At 42.3% G+C, this 26,980-nt stretch overlaps 1 protein-coding gene and 1 pseudogene across 1 annotated transcript; both read right to left on the bottom strand.

Moving 5' to 3' along the window:
* Positions 1 to 836: 836 nt before the first annotated feature.
* LOC111384403 lies at positions 837 to 2,084 on the bottom strand. Its single transcript, XM_023008678.1, has 4 exons — positions 1,880 to 2,084; positions 1,469 to 1,675; positions 985 to 1,208; positions 837 to 902 (listed from the first exon to the last, which is right to left on the bottom strand). The coding sequence occupies exons 1-4, from the start codon at positions 2,082 to 2,084 to the stop codon at positions 837 to 839; spliced, it is 702 nt and encodes a 233-aa protein (XP_022864446.1).
* Positions 2,085 to 8,101: 6,017 nt separating this feature from the next.
* LOC111384402 lies at positions 8,102 to 14,083 on the bottom strand (annotated as a pseudogene).
* Positions 14,084 to 26,980: the final 12,897 nt, after the last annotated feature.

The raw sequence follows: 26,980 nt of genomic DNA, 5'->3' as shown, positions 1-26,980 counted from the left end.
AAGGAGCTAAGCAAAGCTGCGGTCCTTGACATTCTCCCCCATTTATTTTGGCGACATCCTTGGTGCCATTAATGCATGATATGCTTCGATTAATGTTTTAAAAGCTTCAAGATCCTTTTCTATTTCCCAGGTATTCATCTCGCTACTACATCCAATCCATTTGACCAAGTACTCTTGATGATCTTTTCTAAAAGCTCGAGTGATTCGATGGTCAAGAATAGCTTCAGCAACTTTCTTTCTAGCTATCTTCAGTTCAAACACAGGTCGGTTTAGCTCATTTTAAGATGCGTCCTCCTTATCTGCAAATTATGTCTTCAGCACACTAACATGAAGGACCTTGTGGACTTTACACAATAAAGGGAGTTCAACTATGTATGTGACTCTTCCAATCCTCTTCACGATGGATAATGGTCTAATGTATTTTGACTCCAATCTTGAGTCCTTCTCTCTTGTTGGTTTGTAAACATTTCTATCAGGAAGCTTAACCATTACCAGATCTCCAACACTGAATTCAATGAAACAGCGCTTTAGATCTACAGACTTTTATACCATTTCTGAGCTTTCTCAAGATAACTCCGAGCAATTTCAATATTTCACTTCCACTCTTGAGAAAATTTCTTCGCTTGAGGAGACTTGGTACTTCATTCGATATCCACTATATGAGGGAGTAGCGGTTGCTGGCCAGTAACAATCTCAAAATGACTCTTATTGGTGGAAGAGCTCTTTTGGGCATTGAAGCTAATCTGAGCCGCATCCAAAAGTGTTACCCAATTTTTCTGCGAAGTAGAGATAAAGTGCTGAAGATATTCTTCTAGCGTAGAATTGAAGCACTCCGTCTATCCGTCAGATTGTGGGCGAAAACTAGAACTCATGCTCAAAGTTGAACCAAGAAGTTTGAACAACTATGTCCAAAATATAGCAGTGAAATGAGGATCTCAATCACCGATGATGTCCTTAGGCAGTCCCCAGTATTTGACAATATACTTGAAGAAGAGTTGAGCTGGTTACCACTGTAGTTTTTGCTTCATCTCTCTCCTTGATCTGAACTTGCCAGTATCCAAACGTAAGATCAATTTTTGTGTAATACTTTGCCCGACTCAGTCGATCGAAGCAATCTACAACCAGTGGGATAGGATAGCTATTCTTTACAGTGATCTTATTCAAGGCTTGATAATCACAACACATTCTAAGAGAACCATCGACTTTTTCTAAAACAAAACAGGAGCTCCGTATGGTGACTTCATAGGCACAATGATTCCAATCTCCAATATTTCTCCCAGTCGCTTCCTAAGCTCTTCAAGCTCAGGCTGAGACATACGGTATGGTGCCTTGGAAGGAGGTTTGGCACTTGGAATAAGTTCAATTTCATGATCAATCGTCCTTCTTGGTGGTAATTTCTTTGGTAATTCATCTGGCATGATGTCCTCAAATTCCTGAATAAGCCTTTTAATGGGTTTTGTAATAGGACCAGTCACCTCTTCGATCTCCTCTAATCGAAGAGTGCACAAAAAATGTTTATTTCTCTTGAAACCCTTACTAAATTTCATAGCTGAGATACTCTTCTCACCCATCCTCCCAACTTGTGTAGGGATGACACACAGCTTATTACCCATCATCATCAACAAATCGAAACATGGTAACACTGTTGTCTTGGTATCCCCAAGAAATTCCAATCCTAGAATAAGCTAGAAATCATCCATCGGAACTGCAGATAAATTTGTCCTTCCCTCGAAAGGACCTACTTTGATCAACACTGATTTCACCACTCCAGCTATTGGTTGAGCAACGGAGTTGATTGCTTTAACTTTCCCACTACCCTTTTCTAGAACAAGTCCGAGTCACTCTACTTCTATACATGCAAGGTAGTAGTGGATAGCACCAGTATCCATCATAGCCCTGATTGGCTTCCTGTTGATCTTCACATCAATGTACACTAATCCTTTGGCCCTACAAATTTGAGCCTTCGCTTCTTCCATCATTGCCTCTTTCAAGGGGACATCATCCTTTTTAGTAACCCGATGCGACAATATATTAAACCGATGTGAAAATACCCTAACTACGTCCTTATCCTGTTCGGAGTCCATCTCACCATGACAACTAGCCTATGGGGTCTCTTGCTTTGAAATTGACCCATCACTTGCTAGCTGACAATATGCATTCACCATCCATTTCTAAGGACACTCCGACAACCGATGAGGTCCTTCGCATAAAAGGCACATCAATTTGGGAGTGGCATCAGTTCGGCCCCCCGTTGCTTTCCTTTTATTCTAGTTGTTACTATTGCTACCATTAAAATTTCCTTGACAACTATTATGATAATTTCCCTGAAAGCCACAAGTGCTTTGATAGGCTCCTCCCTTATTCTGAGAGTAACACTCTCTCCCATTTGGGTTCGAGCTCGATCAGTAAGGTCTATTACCACCTCCAATTTCTTGATTACTTCCCAAAGTTCGATCTTTTCTAGATTTCATTTGGTAGTGGCTCAAGCATTTGGCGGCTCCCATGGTGGTGCTCAAATCAGTAACCTTCTGTATTTGAAGTTTCGTGCATGTCAACCCTTCCATAAAGGTGAAGAGCTTATCCTTTTTCGACATATCTCGAATATTCAGCATATGCCCTGAAAATGATTTCACATACTCCCTGATATAGCTTGTATGTTTCAAGTCTCGAAGTGCCCGTCAAGCCTGATATTGGACATTTTTCTGGGAAAAACTGCAATCTGATCGCTTCCTTGAGGAGATCCCAAGAATCTATTCAGACCTTATTGGTCTGAACGTTAGCATATTTGGTTCACCACCATAGTTTTACATCTTCACCCAGATACCTGGTAGCTGTGGTTACCTTTCTAGCTTCGTCTTCGATCGAAGCTGAGAGAAAGTACTATTCCCTATCAAACAAGAAGTTTTCAACTTCTTTTGCACCACGTGCTCCTCCATGGGTACAAGATTTAGGAATTCTGAGTCTAGGAGCATACTCAAGTATGGGAGCTTGCCCATTGCCCACCACACATTGGAGTACTTGTAATTGAGCTCTCAATGCTTCCATTTCACCCTGCAGATAAGGAATGATTGTAGGAGCTTCAGTCATTGTTGCACAAGCCCTTTAGTTTTCATCTAGTTGGATGTGTAATCTATGAATTTCAGATTCTACCATCTCGACTTTTTCCTCGAGACCCTCCATGACATAAGACAACCTAGTAGTTGTCTCATCAAGCGCATCCACGCATTATTTAGTAGTACTCTTCTTTTGAGGTTTTCCCACTTTAGTGGTGTGGGATGTAATTAGATCCATAGCTTTCTTATCGAGGGTCATGAGCCGTAGCTCTGATACAAACTTTCACGGGGTGCCTTTCTTCTTGGCACAGAAAGGGACACCATGTGGTAGTAGCCTGCTTTGCTAGACTACCTTCCGCCTTTTCTCGATCGCATTGGGGTGAAAGAAAATTTGATTACAATTTTGAAAAAAGCTTACAATAGAGAATTTGAATACATTGAAAGTAAATTGAACATTGATGAACATCAAAATTGACAAAAGCAGAAAATTACAATTAATAGTGCAAGGGGCGGACACCAGTGAGCTTGAAAGATTTTTGAATGACTAATACTCCCTATAATAGCATTTGGAACAAAAACCTAAGTGACAGGAGTAGATGTTTAAAAGACGAGGAATCATACTAAACATTTACTAATATTAGAGCTATTTTACAACTGAAATAACTATTATAATGAAAAGAAAATTACAACTCAAACTTGAACTAATATTTACAATGTGTGACCAAAGTTGGACGAATTGCAGCTACGATAGTGTTAAGGGGCTAAGTAAAGCTGTGATCCTCGATACGCAAGCATGTTCCCGGACAATTTTTTGGACATGGTATACAGGCCATGTCTCGGACGCTTCCTGGCAGTGGTAGGGATAAAGCCTAATTTTCAGGCACTCAAAGGTAGCACGATGTGTAGGCCATGTCAGGGATGCAGGCACGTTCTTGAGCATTTTTGGGTAGTTTTTGGGACATGGTGTGCATGCCATGTCTCGAACGCATCCTGATCGCGGCAAGGACGAAGCCTGATTTTTAGGCACACGTAGGTAGCATGGTGTTAGGCCATGTCAAGGACGCAGGCATATGAAGGCATATTTTCATACACACGAAGGCAGTACTGCATGCAGGCACATAAAGGAAGCAGTGAGTGTCATCCATGTGAAAGACACTGGCATATGTAGGTAGCACGTAGTTCATATCAATGCCCATCACAGGCACACTAGACACGCTAAGGGACATCTTATGCACCCGAATTTAGCACAGCAACTCATTGACTTCGCATGCACATGAAGGGAGCAACACAGGCACAATGCACGAACACAGGGGCATATCACAAGCACACAAAAGCACATCGTAGTCACACCAAGGTAGTAGATCGAGCACCCAAACTTAACATAACATATTTTGTGTCCACTGCATCAACTTTAGCGCAGAGGCTTGTAACATCTTTGATACAACGTGTTATTGTATATGGGTTTTTGTTCCTCCACACTAGGGCATTAGAAGTAATATCAAGGACCATGGGCATTCTGGCCTCAAAGCATTCGCAGATAAAGGAAATTTCGATTGGAAAGAATGGAAGGGGAAGAACAAATCGGAGCGACAAAGGGCCGAATCTCAGCGGATCATGACAGTAAGGCCACTCTGCTGCTCACAATACCCTGTCACATATTTAAGTCGTCTACAAAGGATTCTACCCATCGGTCGATGGAAATTGTACTTCAAGGCGACTAATGCAGTACGTCCGCTGCGAGGGCTTGGCCAACATGTACCCCTGAGGCCGTAAGGCCCCTATTACGAGTCAGCAAGCAGATGGTGGGTGCATGCATTGCTTCTAGCCTGAATTATGACTTAGAGGCATTAAGTCATAATCCAGTGCATGGTAGCTTTGTGCCATTGGCTTTTCAACCAAGCGCGATGACCAATTATGCGAATCAATGGTTCCTCTCGTACTAGGTTGAATTATTACGACACTATCATCAGTATGGTAAAACGAACCTATCTCACGATGGTCTGAACCCAGCTCACATTCCCTATTGTTAGGTGAACAATCTAACACTTGGTGAATTCTGCTTCACAATGATAGGAAGAGCCGATATCGAAGGATCAAAAAGCAGCGTCGCTATGAACGCTTGGTTGCCATAAGCCAGTTATCCCTGGAGTAATTTTTCTGACACCTCTAGCTTTAAATTTTGAAGGTCTAAAGGATCGTTAGGCCATGCTTTATTCTTCCTGGAAATTACAATCAAATGAGCTTTTACCCTTCTGTTCTACACGAGATTTTTATTCTCGTTGAGCTCATCTTAGGACACCTAGTTTATCTTTTAACAGATGTGCTACCCTAACCAAACTCCCCACCTAACAATGTCTTCCTCTCGAATGGACCCGCAAAGCGGGCCTTGGGTCCAAAAAGAGAGGCAGTGCCCTACCTCCGATACACGATAAAATAACGTTAAAAGTAGTGGTATTTCACTTTCACCTTTCGGATCCCACTTATCCTACATCTCTCAAGTCATTTCACAAAGTCAGACTAGAGTCAAGCTCAACAGGGTCTTTTTTCATCGCTGATTCTACCAAGCCCATTCTTTTGACTATGGTTTTGCGGAATAGTAGACATGGACAGTGGGAATCTTGATAATCCATTCATGCGCATCACTAATTAGATGATGAGACATTTGGATATCTTAAGAGAGTCATAGTTACTTCCGTCCATTTACCCGCACTTGGTTGAATTTCTTCTCTTTGACATTAAGAGCACTAGGCAGAAATCACATTGCATTCGGGACTGGGACCCCGTACCCAGCCCTCAGACACAATCCTTTTCCCAAAGTTATGGCTCCATTTTGTCGACTTTCCTTGCCTACATTGTTCCATTAACCAGAGGTTTGTTCATTAACCAGAGGTTTGTTCGCCTTGGAGACCTGATGCGGTTATAAGTATGATCGGGCGTGGACAGTACTAGGTCCTCTGGATTTTCAAGGGTCATCGGGGTCGTAATGGACACCACGAAACGTGCGGTACTCTTTTGACCGCTGGACTCTACCTCTAGTTGAGCCATTTCCAGGGTAGACAGCTGTTAAACAAAAAAGATAACTCTTCTCGAGGCCCCCGACGACGTCTTCAGACTCCCTAACATTGTTGTCAATCGTCGCATCTCGATTCAGGAATTTCAACCAAATTTCCTTTTGGTACACGCGGGAAACGAGCTATCTGTTGGGCTTCCCCAACCCTTAGGATTGATAACCCGTATGCAAGTGTCGTTCACAGGAACCCTTCCCCTCTTCGGCCTTCAAAGTTCCCATTTGAATATTTACTATTACACCAAGTCCGCACTGATGACCACTCATGCCTAGGCTCTCGCCCAAGGTTTTGTAGCTACCACCATGCCTTCCTACTCATCAAGGCCTAGAGCTTGCCCTGACGGTCGGGTATATGTCACGCGTTTCGAGGCTAGTTGATTCGACAGGTGAGTTGTTACACACTCCTTAGCAAATTTCAACTTCCATGACCACCGTCCTGCTATCTCAATCGACCAATACCCTTTATGGGGTCTAGGTTAGCATGTAGTTGGTAACCATAATCCGACTTTCGATTCATCCCGCATCGCCAGTTCTGCTTACCAAAAATGGCCTACTTAGAGCTCTCAATTTCACTGCACAACTCAACGAAGCAACCGGATTGTCCTACCTATTTAAAGTTTGAGAATAGCTCGAGGGTGTTGCGTCCCTGATGCCTCTAATCATTAGCTTTACCCGATAGAACTCACGCTTGAGCTCCAGTTATCCTGAGGAAAACTTCAGAGAGAACCAACTTCTAGATGGTTCAATTACTCTTTCACCCCTATCCCTAAGTCAGCTAAATGATTTACACATCAGTATCATTGAGGGCCTCTACTAGAGTTTCCTCTAGCTTCACCTCGCTCAGGCATAGGTCACTGTCTTTCGGGTCCCGACAGGTATGCTCGCACTCAAACCCTTCTCAGAAGATCAAGGTCGGTTGGCGTTGCACCCCTTGTGGTGATCACATCAATCAGCTTCCTTGCCCCTTACGAGTTTACTCGCCCATTGACCGGCACACATGTTAGACTCCTTGGTCCATGTTTCAAGATGGGTTAAATGGGTAACCTGTAGGCTAGCATCGGGAGTGCGCAGGTACTGAGGCACGTCGAGGGTACATGTTGTTCACCACAATCGGGCATGTTGACTGCACAAGCTTTGACTGCCACCTCAATTCGTGCTGGTCCGTGCCCTAAGTCGAATGACGAACCGGTTCGTCGCCCTTTCACATCCGATTGGAATGCATCGCCAACCCCCATCAGCTTTCCTCTCGACAATTTCAAGCACTCTTTAACTCTTTTTTCAAAGCTCTTTTTATCTTTCCCTAGTCGTGTTTGCTCACTATCGATCTCTCACCCATATTTAACCTTGGATGGAATTTATCGCCCAATTGGGCCTACATTCCCAAACAATCGAACTCATCGACAATACCTCATGGTATGTCAGGGTCTGAGCATAATGGGGCTCTCACCCTCTCTGGCGTCCCTTTTAAGGGACTTGAGCTTGGTCCGCCATTGAGAATGCTTCTTCAGAGTACGATTTGAATTGTGGGGCCGTCCGATTCTCAAGTTGGGCTTTTCCCGATTCGATCACAGTTACTAGGAAAATCCTTGTAAGTTTCCTTTCCTCTGCTTATTGATATGCTTAAACTCAGCGGTTGATCCTGCCTGACCTGGGGTCACTGTGGAGGTGCAAGGAGCACCTTCGAGGTTGAGGCATTCGGACCAAACGACACGATCAAGCATGATAATGCAAGAGTTAAGGTCTTCAACCACCAATTGTCGCGACTCGCGCAGATGCTGAATCGCATTTAGGCCAGTCGTGCGCGGAAGCACATGGGAGGCCAGTGTCCAGCCCAACACTCACGATCCCACGTTGGGGACGAGGATGGAGGGTGACGATGTGCATAATGCCCAGGCAGACGTGCCCTCGAGATAATGGCCTCTGGTACAACTTGAGTTCAAAAACTCGATGGTTCATGAGATTTTGCAATTCACACCAAGTATCATATTTTGCTACGTTTATCATCTATGTGAGAGCTAAGATATCCATTACCAAGAGTCGTTTCGATTTCACAGCACACCCTGTCCTCGAAGTGCCGATCGTAAATGGGGCACTGAGGGGTGAGGGATTCATTGAGTGTTCCTTGATGCTTTTCGTGTCGAGGTTCGTTAGGCTGTGTGATGGGCTCATGAGTGCATGTTGATGGAGTAGGTCTCCAACTTGGGAAAACGCGTTCGATCGTGCCCAAGTTGTCCTTCCACGTGTGCCGTGGAACGAGTTTGTAGGTTTGCTTTGCAAGTTTCGACAATGATCCTTTCACTGGGTCAGCTATGAAATCCTTGTGTGACTTCTCCTTCTTCTAAATGATAAGGTTTAGTGGATTTCTCGCGATGTCGTGGGCAACAAATCACCCACATTGTCATGATCTGAACACCTCATCGAACCTTTCAATTAGTAAGAATGATCGATAGTGTGTACAAAGGGTAGGGACATAGTCAACGTGAGTTGATAACTCACGCTCACTAGGAATTCCTCGTTGAAGACCAATAGTTGCAATTATCTATCCCCATCACGATGAAATTTCAAAGATTACCCGGACCTATCGACCAAGGCTATAAACTCGTCAAATACACCAAAGTAGCACATGTGTAGCCCAGAACATCTAGGGGTATCACAGACCTATTATTACCACAAACTTTTGCGGTCTAAAAGGTCGTAGTCCCTCTGAGAAGCTGGCCACATAGGGGTACCTCTGTATAGCCAGTTAGTAGGCTGGGGTCTGGTTTGTTAATTAAATTAACCAGATAAATCGCTCCACCAACTAAGAACGGCAATGCACCACCACCCATAGAACCCAGAAAAGAGCTCTGACTCCATTAATCCTTACTATGTCTGATCCTAGTAAGTTTTCCCGTGTTGAGTCGAATTAAGCAGCAGGCTCCACTTCTAGTGGTGCCCTTCAGTCAATTCCTTTAAGTTTCAGCATTGCAATCATACTCCCCTGGAACCCAAAAACTTTTATTTTTCATAAGGTGTAGACGGAGTCCTATAAGCAACATCTGCTAATTCCTGGTCGGCATCGTTTATGTTTGAGACTAGGACGGTATCTGATCATCTTCGACCCCCAACTTTCGTTCTTGATTAATGAAAACATCCTTGGAAAATGCTTTCACAGTTGTTTCTCCTTCATAAATCCAATAATTTCACCTCTGACTACGAAATATGAATGTCCCCGATTGTCCCTATTAATCATTACTCTGATCCCCAAGGCCAACGTAATAGGACCAAAATCCTAAAATGTTATCCTATGCTAATGCATCTAGAGCATAGTGTTACGGACCACAAGGTCATGACTTGAAGCTTAGCATGAAAAGGGAATGTCATGGGAAAAATGGGGAAAATGAGATAAACTTATGGTAAATAATGTCTAAGCTTTGACAGTACATGGCGATGAGGGTGTCGCCAAATTTAGTGGGGGAATGACTTACTTTTCCTATGGTCACGGTTGATATGTCTAGGTTGTGGCTGGAGAATATGGGTAATGCAGGCAATGCATTACTGCTGGACAGAAGTACCTGCAGTAGGGCACACAGGCTAAACAACACAGAACCTGGGGTAGGGGATGCAGGCAAGACCAAGATAGGAACTGCGACAGGGGACACAGGCAGGCAAAACTCAGGTAGATGCTTGTAGATAGTGGCAGGGGACGCAACAGCAACACAGGCAGATTGTGTAGGCAGCCCTAAGCTGGAAGCACAGGTAGTCATCTATTGGGGACATAGAGATGAAAATCTGGTTTTCTCTGGTGAAAACCACTATCATGAGAGGAAAGCAATACCATGGATTATAATCAGCAGTTTTGGATGCAAGTGTATGCCAACTCGAGCCAATGGAAAAACTTGTAAATTGATGCCAACATGCAACTTGACAACTTACTTGAGGAAGCAAAGTCCAGCTTGGCCACCTTGATGGAGACATGTCCACCTGCACACATGAGTTGTAGAGATCCACTTGCATGGAAAGTGACATTGCCAACTAGCATAGAGTTGGAAGGGTATGAGATACAATGTAACAAGGCAACTTGCAAGTGTAGAGATATGCCACTTGTAAGGTGGTAAATTCCAACTTGGCTACCTTATGGTCAAAGAAGGTTTAAGGCAACTTGCAACCAATGAGAGACCTTGGATTAATCCTAGCCATTGATGCCAACTTGCATACCTTGAGTTTGCCTATAAATAGAGGGATTTGGTTATTTGTAAATCCCATGAATTAAATCAAGGGAAAAGAGAGAATATTAGAGAGTTGAGAGAAAATTCCCATAGATAGAAAGGGGATTAAAGTGAGGTAGAGTAATATCTTTGTAGAGAGAAAATTGTAGTGTGCTTGTAAATAGTTTTCTCTTATATTTATACAAAGAATTTTCCCAAATATATGTGTGTGCTCTTGTCCTCATAATTTTCCTATCTACCTTCTCTACCAAAGTTATCATATAATTTAGCCTCATCGGTTAAATTATTGTGAGGGCATAAGGCTGACTTAACGCTATCTCGGGGGGGCAAGAGTGTTGAAGCATTAAGGCAACACGATTCTAGCATAGTTCGGGTATAACGAAACTAGGCCCGTAACAAGTGGCATCAAAGCAAGGTTCACGTAGGGTTGAACGAACTTTTCATCTCATAGGTGAGGTGACGTCCGTGTAAGGATCACGTGGTGTGGACTACAGAGGCGGTATCAAGGCGAAGGTTTGGTTGTGGTAACCAAGTGCAGCTATGGTAACCAGATTCGTGAGAGGTTCTTGGAAGCTAGATTTGGCCGAGGTGCTCAAATGGTGGAATCTCATGATACTACTAAAATTGAAGTAGAGAGGGGACGTGGTGTTACCTGATAAAAGGAATGATGACGCGTGGTAAGAGCAAAGAATGGGAGGCTTCCATGATGGAGGAAAACTTGATCAAATCATCGCAACTATGGGTGATAGGATCGAGTCATTGAAGTACTCTTTTGAGGCATTGGAGGATCATGGCATTGGAAAATTAGACACTTTCCAAATTAATGTCCAAGAGGTTATGGACGATGAAGCATCATTGGAAGACAATGTCCAGGCGGTGAAGCATGATGTTCAGACTGTGGGAGTCGGACAAGTCACAAATTTCACCCTTCTGCAAGCCAAAGTCACTATGTCGTTAGGCCGTAGAGATACCACGAACGTGGAGAACATCCTATGGCAAATGGATGTATACTTTGATGGCGTAAATATTTTCGAGGAGGCAATGAAGGTGCGGACTACATCAATGTATCTCTCAGATATTGCAGTGTTTGGTGGCGTCGTAAGCATGATGAAATTGCAAGGGGAGCTTGCAAGGTTGATACTTAGGATAAGTTCAAAAGGGAAATAAAGAGGTAATTTTGCCCGAAGAACGTCGTCTATAAGGCCTGCAAGAAATTGACAAAATTGAAACACACGGGAACAATTCTTGACTATGTCAAAGAGTTCACGACCCTTAAGTTCAAATCCCAAGGATGCCGGTGATGATTTGCTATTCTATTTTCTAGACGGTTGTGCTGCATGGGTACGACAAGAGTTGCAATGTCATGGTGTCAAAATCGTAGACGAGGCAATTGTAGTAGCCGAATTTTTAATGGAGTTGGAAGAAAGTCTTGAGACCGAAGCTAAAACTATCAAACCCGCCAAAGGGAATTTTGGAGGTAATAAGGAAGATACAAGGAAAGCCATGCAATGGAGTAAGCAGGATTGGAGGAAAAATTCTAAGGGTGATTATGAACCTGGTGGCAACACACAAACTTTTTGGAGAAAGGAGTATGATGAGAAGAAGAGGAGTAATTTTCACATCGTGGTTGCTTTATTTGCAAAGGACCACATCTCATGAGGTATTGTCCTAAGTTGGGATCATTGGCATCCATTTCCATTTTGGAGAACAAATCGGAGGCCATGGATAGCCAATATGAGGATGAAGTTCGGATAAATTCATTTCAGCTATTTAAAGCTATGAGTGCCGAAACAGTTTCTATGGGAAGGAAACACAACAACTGTTGGGGATGTAGTTAGCGAAAGTCCTTGAAGAGGATAAGGACATGATGCCCATGAAGTTGTCGAGGGAACTACCAAAAAAGAAGTCAGAAATTGGGTGTACAGAGGTTCAAAACTTTGACATGTATGGGGACACTACAATCGGAGAAGTTGTCCATCCGAGGAACCAATGCAGAGGTGCTAAGGATGAAGGTAGGTGTCAAAGGTGGCATGCAAGAGGTTGCAAAAGGAAGAGGTGTAAGGGGCACTGTGGAAACTCGTTCATCGAGGAGATGGTACCGCAAGTTGGGAGAACTTTGATGCCCATTGACATGGAGGACAATGCAATGTTGCATTAAGATGCACAGAACACATTCTGCTATGAAGACGTTAGCGGATTGAGTGGGGGAAAATGTTATGGACCGCAAGATCATGACTTAAGGCTAGGCATGACAAGGAAATGTCATGTCATAAAGTGGGAAAATGAGATAAACTTATGGGAAATAAGGTCTAAGCTTCGACGGTACATGGTGATGGTGGTGTCGCCAAATTTAGTGGCGGAATGACTTACGTCCCCCATGGTTGTGGCTGATACATCTAGGTTGTGGCTGAGGAATGCGGGTAATGCAGGCAGCGCGTTACTACTAGACCGAATTACCTAGGATAGGGGACGCAAGCTGAACAACACAGGAACCTGCAGCAGGGGATGCTGGAAGGACTAAGACAGGAACTACAGCAAGGGGATGTAGGCAAGCAAAACTTAGGAAGACGCAGTTAGATTGTGGAAGGAGATGAAGCAACAACATAGGCAGACTGTGTAGACAGTCGCAATCTGGAAATGCAGGCAGTTGTCGACTATGGATGTAGGGGCAAAAATCAAGTTTTCTCTGGTGAAAATCAATATCATGAGAGGGAAGCAATATCGTAGATTATAGCCAGTAGTTTTGGATGCAAGTGTATGCTAACTCGAGCCAATCGGAGAACTTGCAAATTGAGGCCAACATGCAACTTGACAACTTGCTTGAAGAAGCAAAGCCAACTTGGCCACCTTGATGGAGACATGTCCACTTGCACAGATGAGTTGTAGAGATCCACTTGCATGGAAAGTGACATTGCCAACTAGCATAGAGTTGGAAAGGTGCAAGAGACAATGCAACAAAGCAACTTGCAAGTGTAGAGATATGCCACTTGTAAGGTGGTCAATTCCAACTTGGCTACCTTATGGTCAAAGGAGGTTTAAGGAAACTTGCGAGCAATGAGAACCCTTGGATCAAGATTAATCCTAGCCATTGATGGCAACTTGCATACCTTGAGTTTGCCTATAAATAGAGGGACTTGGTCATTTGTAAATCCCATGAATTGAATCAAGGGGAAAGAGAGAATATTAGAGAGTTGAGAGAAAATTCCCATAGATAGAAAGGGCATTAAAGTGAGGTAGAGTAATATCTTTGTAAAGAGAAAATTGTAATGTCTTTATAAATAGTTTTCCCTTATATTTATACAAAGAATTTTCCCCACATACATGTGTATGCTCTTTTACTCATAATTTTCCTATCTACCTTCTCTACCAAAGTTATCATATAATTCAGCCTCATTGGTTAAATTATTGTGAGGGTGTAAGGCTAATTTAACGCTATCTTGTGCTAATGAGAGTGTTGAAGCATTAAGGCCGCATGGTTCTAGCGTAGTTTGGGTGTAACGAAACTAGGCCCATGATAGTAGGCTTGCTTTGAGCACTCTAATTTCTTCAAAGTAGCAGCGCTGGAGGTGCGACCTGACTAGTTAAGGCCAGGAGCACATCGTCAGCAAAAGGGACGAGACGATCGATGCACACCATAGGCAAAATCACTGACCCAACCTAAGGTCCAACTATGAGGTTTTTAACAGTAAGAACTTAAATATATGCTATTGAAGCTAGAATTACCGCGGTTGCTTGTACCAGACTTGCCCTCCCATTGGTCCTCGTTAAGGGATTTAGACTGTACTCATTCCAATTACCAAACTCTTAGAGCCGGATATTGTTATTTATTGTCACTACCTCTCCGTGTCAAGATTGGGTAATTTGTCATTCTATTTTAAGGCACACGAAGGCAGCACGGTGTGCAGGCCATATCAGGGACGCAAGCACATTCCTTGGCATTTCTGGGCAGCTTCTGGGACACTGTGTGCATGCCATGTCTAGGACGCATCCTAGCCACGAGAGCGATGCAACCTTATTTTAAGGCATTTCTAGGTAGTTTCTAAGACACTATGTGCAGACCATCTCCAGGATGCGACTGGAAAGCAGCCTGATTTCCAGGCAGTTCTAAGCAGGTTTTAGGACATGGTGTACAGGCCATGTCCTTGCCACGACGGGGATGCAGTTTGATTTTCAAGTATTTCTGGGCAGTTTCTGGGACACGATGTGCAGGCCATGTCCGGGACGCATCCTGGCCACGGTAGGGATGCAGGATGATTTTCAGGCACATTGAGGTAGCATGGTGTGCAGGCCATGTTAGGGACACATGCACGCTCCCAGGCATTTCTGGGACATTGTGTGCAGGCCTTGTCCAGGACACGTCCTGGCTGCGACAGAGAAGTAGCCTAATTTTTAGGCATTTTTTAGGACGTGGGGTGCAGGCCATGTCCTGGCCGCGGTAGGGATGCAGCCTAATTTTTAGGCATTTCAGGGTAGTTTCTGGGACACATTGTGCAGGCTATGTCTGGGACGCATCCTGACCACGGCAGGGACGCATGTAGATTTTTAGGCACTCCTAAGCATTTCTGGGCAACTTCTGGGACACTCTGTGCATGCCATGTCCCGGACGCGTCCTGGCCGCGGTAGGGATGCATCTTGATTTTTGACATTTCTAGGTAACTTTTGGGACACGGTGTGCAGGCAACGTCCAGGATGCAACAAGGAAGCAATCTGATTTCCAGGCATTTCTAGGAAATTTTTGGGTCATGGTGTACAGGCCATGTCCTGGCTGTGGTAGGGACACAGCTTGATTTTCAGGCATTTCTGGGCAGTTTCTAGGACATGTTGTGTAGGCAATGTCTGGGACGCGTCTTGGCCATGATAGGGATGTAAACAGAGTTTTAGGCACACGAAGGCTGCACGGTGTGCAGGCCATGTTAGGGATGCATGCATGTTCCCAGGTATTTCTGGTCAGCTTCTAGGATAATGTGTGCAAGCCATGTCCAGGATGCATCCTGGCCGCAGTAGGGATGCAGCTTAATAATTAGGTATTTCTAAGCATCTTCTGGGAAACAGACTGTAGGGTCAAGGATGTGGTAGGAATACAGCTTGATTTTCAGGTATTTCTTGTAGTTTCTAGGACCCGACGTGTAGGCTATGTACTAGGGACACGGGCAGATTTTACACAAAGGTAGCATGGTGTGCAAGCCATGTCAAGGACCAGGCACATTCCTTGGAATTTCTCGGTAGTTTCTGGGACATGGTGTACATGCCCTGTCCAGGACGCGTCCTGGCCACAACAACGATGCAGCCTTATTTTTAGGCATTTCTAGGTAGCTTTTGGACACGGTGAGTAGGCCATGTTCAGGACGCGTCCTAGCTGCAATAGGGAAGTAGCCTGATTTCCAGGAATTTTTAGGCAGATTTTGGGACACGCTGTGAAGGCCATGTCCTGGCCGTGGCAAGGGTACAGCTTGATTTTCTAGCATTTTTGGGCAGTTTCTAGGACATGATGTACAGGCCATGTCCAGATGCGATAGGGACGTAGCCTAATTTGTTCAGACATTTCTTGCAGTTTCTAGGACACAGTGTGCAGTCCATGTTCGGGATGCGTCCTGTCCACGGTAGGGACCCAGGCAGATTTTCAGGTACACAAAATTAGCACGGTGTGGAGTCCATGTCAGGGATGCAGGCACGTTCCCAAGAATTTTCTGGACAATTTTTGGGACACAGTGTGCATGTTTTGTCCGTGACGCATCCTAGCTGTGGCAGAGATGCAGCCTTATTTTCAGGCATTTCTTGACAGCTTATGGGATACGGTGTGCAGGTCATGTCCAAGAGGCGTCTTTACCATAGCAGGAAAGTAACCTAATTTCCAGGCATTTTTAGGCAGATTCTGGGATACAGTATGAAGGCCATGTCCTATCACGGTAGGGACGCAACCTGATTTTCTGTCATTTTTGGGCAGTTTCTAGGATACGGTGTGCAAACCATGTCCGAGATGCATCCTGGCCACGATAGGGACACTGGCAAATTTTCAGACACACGAAGGCGGCACAGTGTGAAGGCCATGTTAGGGACACAGGCACATTCCCAGGCATTTCTAGCCAGCTTCTGTTACATTGTGTGTAGGCCATGTCCAGGATACATCCTGGCCGTAGTAGGGATGCAGCATAATTTTCAGGCATTTCTAGGCTGCTTCTAAGATATGGTGTGCAAGCCATGTCCAGGACGCGACAGGGATATAGCCTGATTTTCAAGCATTTTTGGACAATTAAAGGGACAAGGTGTGCAGGCCATGTTCGGGACGCGTACTGGCCACGGTAGGGATGCAGGCAGATTTTCAGGTACACGAAGGTAGCACGGTGTGTGGGCCAGGTCAGGGATGCAAGCACATTCCCAGGCATTTATGGGCAGGTTTTGGGACACTATGTGCATGCCATGTCCAGGACATGTCTTGGTCGGGGCAACGATTCAGCCTTATTATCAGGCATTTCTATGTAGCTTCTAGGACACAGTGTGCAAGCCATGTCTAGGATGCGGCAGGAAAGCAGCCTCACTTTCAGGTATTTCTAAGCAACTTTTAGGATAAGGTGTACATGCCATGTCCTACTGCGGCAGATACACAACCTAATTTTCAAGCATTTTTAGGCAGTTTCTGGGACACTACATCTAGCCCATGTCCAGGATGCATCCTGGCCACGGTAGGGATGTAGGAAGATTTTCAGGCACACAAAGATAGCACGATGTGCAGGCCATGTCAGCCACCCTAGCACGTTCCCACGTATTTCTGGTTAGCTTCTGGGACAATGTGTGCAGCCCATGTCCAGGATACGTCATGGCTGCGGTAGGGATGCAGCTTGATTTTCAGGCATTTCTAGGCAGCTTCTAGGACATGGTGTGTAGGCCATGTCCAAGATGAGGTAGGGTCGCAGCCTGATTTTCAGGCACTTCTTGCAGTTTTTGGGACACGGTGTGCAGGCCATGTCCGGGACGCTTCTTGATCACTACAAAGATGCAAGCAGATTTTCAAGCACACGAAAGTAGCACGGTGTGCAGACTAAGTCAGGGACGCTAGCATGTTCCCAGGTATTTCTGGTCAGCTTCTGGGACAATGTGTGTAGGCCATGTCCAGGATACATCCTGCCAACGGTAGGGATACAGCCTAATTTTCAGGTATTTGTAGGTAGTTTCTGGGACATGATGTGTAGGCCATGTCATGGCCGCGATAGGGACGCAGCTTGATTTTCAGGCATTTCTAGGCAGTTTCTGGGACACGATGTGCAGGCCATGTCTGGGACGCGTCCTCTCCCTGATAAGGCTAATTTTCAGGCATTTCTAGGTAGTTGCTGGGACACAGTTTGTAGGCCATGTTCGGGATGTATCCTGGCCACTGCAGGGATGAAGCCTGATTTTAAGGCACACGAAGACAGTACGGTATGCAGGCCATGTTAGGGACATAAGCACACGAAATTAAAATTTCATGAACACGAAGGTAGAATTTTAGGCCCTCAAAGGTAGCACGGGATGCAGACACATGAAGGTAGCATCGAGTGCAGACCATGTGAAGGACGCTGGCACACGTGGGTAGTACATAGTGCATATTGAGGCCCATCGCAGACACACTATGCACGCTAAGGGACATCTCATACACCTGAATTTAGCAACTAATGGACATCGCATGCACATGAACAGAATAGCTCAGGCACAATGCAGGAACACGGGAGCATATCACAAGTACATAAAAGCACATCACTGTCACACCAAGGCGGCAGAGCGGCCACAGAAATCGTGGGCACATGAATTCTTCGACTTGTGCACACAATGTTTCAACTCACGTTCCTGTATTCTTCCACTCTAGAATTTTTCAACAACAAAGCATGAAGTGCATAAACTCAACAGCATCAAGGCACACAAACTTAACTTCACATATTTTATGTCCTGAGGAAAACTTTGAATGGAACTAGCTATTAGTTGGTTCAATTAGTCTTTCACCCTTATACCCATGTCAGATGAACGATTTGCATGTTAGTATCACGTGGGCCTCTACCAGAGTTTTCTCTAGCTTCACCCCACTCAGGCATAGTTCACCATCTTTCGAGTCCTAACAAGTATGCTTGCACTCAAACCCTTCTCAAAAAATTGAGGTCAGTCGACATTGCACTCCTCAGGGAGATCACACCAATCAGCTATTGTTCGATTCTCAAGTTGGATTTTTCTCGGTTCGCTCGCCATTACTAGGGAAATCCATGTAAGTTTATTGTCCTCTACTTATTGACATGCTTAAAATCAGCGAGTGAACCCGCCTAACTTGGGGTTACCGTCGAGGTGCGAGGAACACTTTTGGGGTTGAGACATTAGGGTCGAACGACGCTATCGTGCATGACGATGTACGAATTGATGTCTTCAACCACCTATTGTCGCAACTTATGTCAATGCCAAATCACAGTTGGGCCTGCCATGTACAAAAGGTCAGTGCCCAGCCCAAAGTTCGCAATCCTGCATTGGTAATGGGGGCGAAGCGTGATGATCTGCATGATGCCCTAGCAGACGTGCCCTTAGCATAATGGCCTCGAGCGTAACTTGCTTTCAAAAACTTGATGGCTCACGAGATTCTGCAATTCACACCAAGTATCACATTTTGCTACATTTTTCATCTATACGAGAGCTAAGATATCCATTATGGAGAGTCATTTCAATTTTGACGCACAACCCATCCCCGAGGTGCTGGCCGTGAACGGGGCACCGAGGGGTGAGCGACGCTTTGAGTGTTCCTTAACACTTTTCACGTCAAGGGTCGTTAGACCGTATGATAGGCACGTGCATGCATGTCAAAGGAACAGGTCTTTGACTTAGGAGGATATGTTCGGTCGTGCCCGCGGTGTTTCCCCATGTATGTCGTGGAACAAGTTCGCAAGTCCACTTTACAAGTTTCGACAGTGATCCTTTCGTAGGTTCACCTACGAAAACCTTGTTATGACTTCTTCTTCCTCTAAATGATAAGGTTCAGTGGACTTCTCGCGACGTCACGGGTAGTATATCGTCCACGTCGCCATGATCCAAACATTTAACTGGACCATTGAATTGGTAAGAGCGACGGGTGGTGTGTACAAAGGGCAGGGACGTAGTCAACGCGAGCTGATGACTCGCGTTTACTAGGAATTCCTCGTTGAAGACCAACAATTGCAATGATCTATCCCCATCATGATGAAATTTCAAAGATTACCCAAACCTATCAGCCAAGGCTATAAACTCGTTTAATACATCAGTATAGCTTATGTGTGGCCCAGAACATCTTAGGGCATCACAGACTTGTTATTGTCTCAAACTTCTGTAGCCTAAAAGACCGTAGTCCCTCTAAGAAGCTGGCCACGGAGGGGTACCTTCATATAGCTAGTTAGCAGGCTGATGTCTCATTCGTTAACAAAATTAACCAGATAAATCGCTCCACCAACTAAGAACGACCATGCACCAATACCCATAGAATCTAGAAAGAGCTCTCAGTCTGAGCCATTGTACTATTAAATGCGAAAGGTTAGAGACAGATGCTCTCAATTCTAGTGAGAGAAAATCCCATTAGAGTGCTTTAGTTTTCTTATGATGTTTCTTGTGTTTGATTCAATTTTTAGTTCCTCTTGTTGAAAATCTGATTTAAACATATTGCATTTTCTAGTTTCTTATCTTATTTGGTTCCTTGAAGTTCATTTTAAGATGGGTTTTTTAGATTGAAGATTGTAAGTACCAACTATTTTCATCATCTGCTCAAGTTTCATTTTGGCCTGAAATTCAGGTCCAGACTTGCATTATTTTGAAATTATTCTGGTCGGTTTCTTGATTTTCTTAGTTTTCCATTACCAAGGTCTGGATTCGGGTTTCTGCTTGTTGTTTCATTTTTAGCTACAGCTTGTTTGTGGTCTTGTACTCATCTGCTTCAAAGTGGGTACTTCTGTGTTTTTCTTGGACTTATGTTGTTGAAGAGTTGTCTTGGACCAGGTTCGATTTCTGTTGCTGGGTGGTTTCTCTTTCTCAGCTGTGGTTTTTATCTTCACTAGTCCTGCCTTCTTCTAGCTGGTCAGTTGTTGTTTTTGCTGGGTTTCGATGGTCGTGGCTGTCTCCAATTTTTCTAGTATCTTTTCTGTCTTCATTTTCAGTTTTCGATTGTTCTCTTTGCTTCTCAGTTTGGCCGATTTTCATGAAACTCTTCATTGCTTCTTGTGTATGCATGTGTATGGTTTCATGCTGGTTTTCTGGTTTTTGATTCTGGTATCCAATTTTCTGCTATCCATCTGACTTCTGCTGTGGTTTTGTGGTTGGTGGCTGACTTTTGATATTTTCATGATTTCTTGATAGAGTCTACTTTGCTGTGTCTGACCTCTTGCTATATTTTAGCTTCTATTCTAGGAATCTCCAAGTTATTTGAATTTATTTTGAATTTGTGGGCCAGTTCTTTCTGGTTGTTTTCTGCTTAGACCCTATTCAGCCTGTTGTTATTGGATTATTTCATCTTGGACCTTCATTTCTCTTTGGTCCACTTTTTTTCTGGACATTTTTAGGCCTTTGCTAGATTTGCTTTTGGGGTTTTTATTTTCACATTGGGCCTTTTCCTCTAGACCTTTTCTTGCTGGACTCCCAATCTTTCTGGCCTCCAACCTGTTTTACACGTAATCTGGGCTACACTCTTTTTCCCTTGGTCTTCCTTGCTACCCGATTTTTGCTTTCTAGTAGATTAATGTTTTCTTGAGAAAGAAAAAACACATTGCTACCCATTCTATTGGGTTAGTGTTGTCGATTTTACCCTGCAAGTGAACGGATCGTAACAAGTAGTAAAATGGACCTTTTGAGTCCAGATTATTGTTCCCAAGAGGACTGTACTTTTAATGCCCAATTTATTATTTCTAACTTCTATTTGACGAAAATAAACAAAAACAATGATTAAATGTGATTTTTATTTTAAATACTTAAAAAATGCGATTGGATGCAACGAAAAGTGATTGAGAATTCAAACAATAAATGGACGTTAGGGCGGAACAATTTCACCTATTGGTCACCTTTACTTCATAAATCAAGATTCATAAAACCTAAGGTAGTGTTCGGTCAAATTCTTCTATTATTTTCAACTTACCCCTCTCAAGTTCTCATTAAGCCTATTTAATTAGTTTAATTCCATATCTCTATGCAAATTAAATTTAATTAAACGAAACATTGGTTCTAAGAATTCAAACACGACTGTAGCAATCAATATAGGTATCTCTATACATTATATCAATTTACTGGATTTGAACATGTGGTCTAAACAAATAATCCGCATCTTTACGCAATCATTGTTCACAAATCATCTAATTAGTGATCAGGTAATTAAATGTATTAAGAACAACATTAAAATCAACACATAAAATATAAAAGCGCACTAGAATCTCAATTGCATGAAATAAAGGATTCCAAAAGATTACATTGTTTGTCCTAAAATCAAATTTAACTACTCATAATAATGGAAGAAAAATAGGAAATTATCTTAGAATAATACATCACTGGATTTGTAATAAAGATGTAGAAGAAAAAGTAGAATTCTTGCACCAAGATCTCCTTCCCCTTCCAATGAATGCTTCTAATCTTCAATTGCTTGGTGTTAATCTTCTTGAATTTCTCTTTTCAATCTCCCTTCTTTGTTGTCTTCTCTCCAATATGTCAAGAACACATGGCTTGATCCCACAGATTTTTAATAAGCGGCTCCCCCCTAATTTAGGTCTTCAGTTGTGTATTTATAGTGTCTTGGAATTTAGGGAACAACAGGTTACTAATTGGGCCGAGAGAATATTATAAAATCAGAATTTCCTTTTGTTTCGGAATGCGGTGCCCAGGCTCTGCGTTAGTGGCGCTTGGGAACTGACTTTCTGCTTGTTTCAGCAAGATGGGCGCCCTAGCGCTCACAATGGGCGCCGCGGCCCCCAGTACGGCATTCTGCGCATCCTTCAGAATTTTCAGTATAACTTTCTCGTTCGATATTCGATTGAAGTGATTCAAGATGCGTTGAAAAGATAATTCAAAGGAATACAATTTTGCTTCAGGAATAATTCTCCAATTCAATCGTTTTCTATGTTAAAAATGAGTCTAAATATGAGACCAAAACTCCGGCGCAAAACTTTTTGGTTGGAAAATGATTTATGATCATATCTTGACTAAATTTGATCCCTTTGACACCTTCCTTCATCCAATTGGCTTCTAGAACTCTCGGGTCTTCATTTCAAGTTTTGACATGACTTTTGATTAATTGCATTTTAATCCTCGAACTTTGGATCTCTTACGTTTTGGTCATTTCATCCAATTTCGCTAGCTTTTGCCTATTTCCTTCCTTTGACCTCTTTTAACTCTTGTTTTCTCCACTTCCATCAATCTACAAAACAACACCAAAATCACTTGTTAGCACTTCTAAAATACACTCCAAGATAGCAAAATCATGAAATTAATGGCATAATATAATGAATGTAAATCACTCATCAGTTAGCTCCCTTCAAGCCCATGACTACTAAACTGGATGATGGCGCTAAGAATATTGTCGCTTAAAGATAAATGTTACTGAATATAATAACATGAGTATGCCTTCACCTAGTGTATCATTGACACTTGGAGAAAATGATACGGAATCTGAAAATTTGGATTTTGAATCAAATTCGGTGGAATTGGAGCAACAACAGCATGATAATGTTGCTGGAAATCAAGTTGTGGAAAATATGAAAGCCCCATAGGTTAATCTTTTTAAAGACAACAGGAAGATGGAAGATAATATAAAGTTGAAGGCTTTTGAAAGTCAATCGGATGAAGTTGTCTTGGATGAATTGGATGAACAAATATTGAGAATTCATGGGAATACGGGCTTGTTGGATATTTTGACAGTCGGTTTCGAGGAAAGTGACTCTTCTCCAACTTGTGACTCGTGGAAGGTGGATTATAAATATTTTGTGCATTCTAGTGGTTGGTTGGTGTTCAAATTTGAAATAGATGTGGATAGATTGAGTGTGTTGCATTGGGGCCCATATTTGGTTTACGAGAGACAATTAATTCTAAAAGTCATTCCAAGCTACAAGCTATTTTGATTTCAATGATAAAAATGTGAGCACTATGCCAGTATTGATATACCTATTAGGGTTACCTTTGGAATTTTGGAACACAACGCCTTGGGTAAAATTGTCTACGAGGTTGGGGAATCTCAACCCACAAAGTCACGGCTACTAGAGGTCAGCTCTCATTTGCGAGAGCTCTAGTTGAAGTTGATGCCTTCATTGAACTTGTGTGGGAGGTTAAAATTAGGCTTCCAAATGGCACGTTGAGGGAACAAGAAATCGTCTTTGAGCATGAACCAAAATTTTGTGGTTCTTGTAAAGTATTCGGTCACTCAACTATTGGATGCAACTGTCACACCTCCTTTCATATATATAACTATCTATTAAGCTGTGTGGGAATGAAATTGATAACTCGACCTAGACATGGAATTTCACACATTTTTTTCACCAGATAAAACAACATAAGCTATGTCTCTAAACCAAAATCATATCACCATAATCAAACATATATATTCTAAGGTTATAAACATGTCCACATGTCAGGTCAAAAGATATATAGTAGAGGATCTCCAACGTACAACAAAATAGGCCATAAGCGCAAAATCGCAGTCCATAAAATAACCCTACAGGTTGTCTTCCATGTACATCGAACTCTAGAATCCCATAAGAGCTCCACAGCTAGCCATGCTCTCTATGTAGTTCCAGGCTCAACTACAATGCAAGAACTACATAAGCCAATGCTTAGTAAGCAAAAATCATACATGTCATGAACATGAGTAATAACGATATATGCTACTATGACATTTACTTTAAACATTACGATAAGAAAGCGTCATATTCCAATATTCATCAAAGCCAACTCGAAATCATTTCATTTAAAACCTTTCATTTCATTGGGCCCTTGACCCACCTACTATGCACCGAATAGAGCTCTACATAATATCAATATCAATAATCAAATGGCCAATATAAAATCGACACCAATGAGTAGACTATCCTCTGGTGACCACTAGAGGCTCATCTCCTAACTATCCCTATGATCACCCAAGAAGTCTCCCACTTGGCAGCGCCAATAATCATAATATCACAAGGGTACAGTCGAGTGGTCCACCCTCCCCTGATCACCAAAGGCCCATTCCCTGTATACCTTTTCAATCACCCAGGAAGTATCACCCGCAATGCCAAACGTATCATATAAGCATGCCTCACATGCCTCAATGTCCTAGTAGTGGTCAATAAATTAATTATAAAGAAAACTCACTTTTGAAATCATGTTTCGCATATAGAATTTTCAACCAAGATCACATGTCATGCATGCATATGAAAATGCTCATGAATGACATATTTAATGAATACCGATGTCAATAGGTTCCGCAACCTCATACTCAACGATCATAACCATCATATGATGCGCTATAAGCCTCTTATCAAAGTTATGTAAATATTCCAACATTTCCATATCACAAATACTAGGTTCTTGCATCGTAGTTGGAAATGGATTTTTACTTACCTTTCACCTTTGTGTGAGCAAGTTTCTATGGAGATTAGATCAATTTCCTTTTTCACTCGAAGTCAGAAAATCACCTGTATTACCATTTAATTTTAAAGACAATCCTTAATTTTATAATCTTAACACACAAAATCCAAAAATACATCCATTCTCACCAAAATAATTTAGACAAAATCGTCATTTCAAGTTACCGATGACATTACAAACTAATCCCATAATTCTCGCTATTTCTCGAGTCAAATTATGAACATCAATGTCATCCAATTGTTGTTGATAACCTAGTACTCCTTAGAATCTATTTTCTAGGCCCAAGAGATGATTCATAGATATGTAAAGGTTGAAACCACATTTAACAAGAAAATTGACAGAATCTGTTTTTCAGGTTTCATCACCGTCCAACTAATTTTTCAATCCTTTTTCACCCCTTATCTACATCCAATGACTCCCAATTTTTTACCACATTTCCATAACACGTATGTGAAGGTATTAATGCTCTAAAGTCATGACAAGTAAAGTGTTCTCAGCATCAAAATAATCCATTTCCACGACACCAAAATCAGGTAATTTTCATTGTGAAAGTTTTTGGTTTCCATTTTATTAGCATGTCACCAATCAGATTCCAGGCTATTAGACCATTTCTATCCTTCTAACTCTCATATAACAACATTCATTTACATAGATACAAGTTATTTCTTAAGTATTATCCAAAATCAAAGTTTAAAGCATCCAAATTCATCAATCAACACATCTCTATTCCTGTTGGTTTCTTTCAGGTTCTTGTACTGATTACCCCTCTCTTTTTCCATCATAAAGTCATCAACAACCCTTCTACTTAACCTCAAGTAAGTTTAGAGTTTTAACATATTATAAAACACCCAAAAGGACTGAAGAAAAACTTCAAAACCGTGACTTAAACTAACCTTTACAAACTGCGATCCCAACTTCTAATTTTTCTATCTCTCTTTGCTTCCTTTGTTCTCTCTTTCACTTGGGGTCACTCGGGGATATATTTGGATGTTTAAATGTCTTATATAAGAGTTATATAAGTATCCTCCAGGATTGGAGTCGTGAATGATGCTTAAGGATGAAGGAAAGTGTAATTAAAAGACAAGTATACTTAAGCATGAGCTGTCCAAGCAGGAGGTGGATTTATGCAGTCAGCTTTGACCTTTTCCTTCCCTTAAATGGTTCCATATGTGTCTTAGAAGATTTATATCTACTCTATAATAAGAGATAATGGTTTAGAAGACGTTTTGGAGGCTTAAGTTTGAAGGAATTAAATGTTAGATTGACAAGTCCTCACAACTTACAAGTTAAGTAGGAGGTGTCTTCCTTGCAGTAACACTTGACTTTGCTCCTATTATATTTGGGTCTATTTATAACTTATAAGATATATATACATCCTATACTAAGTACTTAAGGAGTATGACACGAAATTGATGTAAGTATTATGCCCTAGGTCCAATCAACTTTGGACATAAATACTTTTATATATAATTAATGCAATTAAATGGCAGATCTATTATTTAAATAATAGACAATTAAATAAATAATAGAGTCCGTAGATTCAAATATTTGTAATTTGTTAATCATAAGGAGTTGTGATTGTGAGATACAAATTACATCTGATTGAATCTTAAATCATCCGTGGTCGTAAGTAATAACGAGATACGGATATCATTATTACGGATAGACCATCACGTGTGGCATTTCTTACTTGTGAAGTAAGTAGCTGATCTCACAAGTTAAAGTGTGGTGACACTTAAATGAACGCGTGGATGTTTGTTATAGAACAAAACATTGGAGACCCGTCGAGAGATTCCACATGGATAACTATCTGAGTGTCGGTGGTTAATCTCTAACGTTCGGTAGTGAAATTGGTCCTTTGACTTGAGGTCGTCATGGTACCTTATATGAGGACAGTCATACTTTGGCGGTGTTGGATGTTGCTCTGAAAAGGGCCACTAATATGACATCGTTCGGGTACGTCAAGAATTGTATGAAGGTTGTGATTGATCAATAAAGGATTCGTCACTCTTAGATAGTAGGAGATTATGATCTGCGTTTCATTCAATTAAGTCAATGATGAAATCCTTGGCCAAGGTGTA

The sequence above is a fragment of the Olea europaea genome, unplaced genomic scaffold, assembly GCF_002742605.1.
Source record: "Olea europaea var. sylvestris unplaced genomic scaffold, O_europaea_v1 scaffold291, whole genome shotgun sequence".
Classification (NCBI taxonomy): Eukaryota; Viridiplantae; Streptophyta; class Magnoliopsida; order Lamiales; family Oleaceae; genus Olea; species Olea europaea.
Note: the sequence above shows the minus strand (reverse complement) of the source record. Positions and strands in the feature narration are given on the sequence as shown.

Excerpts from the sequence above, each read along its gene's own strand:
- LOC111384403 (XM_023008678.1), bottom strand. The coding sequence starts at position 2,084 with ATGGACTCCGAACAGGATAAGGACGTAGTTAGGGTATTTTCACATCGG. Across the intron at positions 1,209-1,468 it reads GGAGATCGAAGAGGTGACTG|AAAAAGTCGATGGTTCTCTT; the intron begins GTCCTATTACAA and ends GTTTTGTTTTAG. Across the intron at positions 903-984 it reads CCAGCTCAACTCTTCTTCAA|TTGTTCAAACTTCTTGGTTC; the intron begins GTATATTGTCAA and ends TTTTGGACATAG.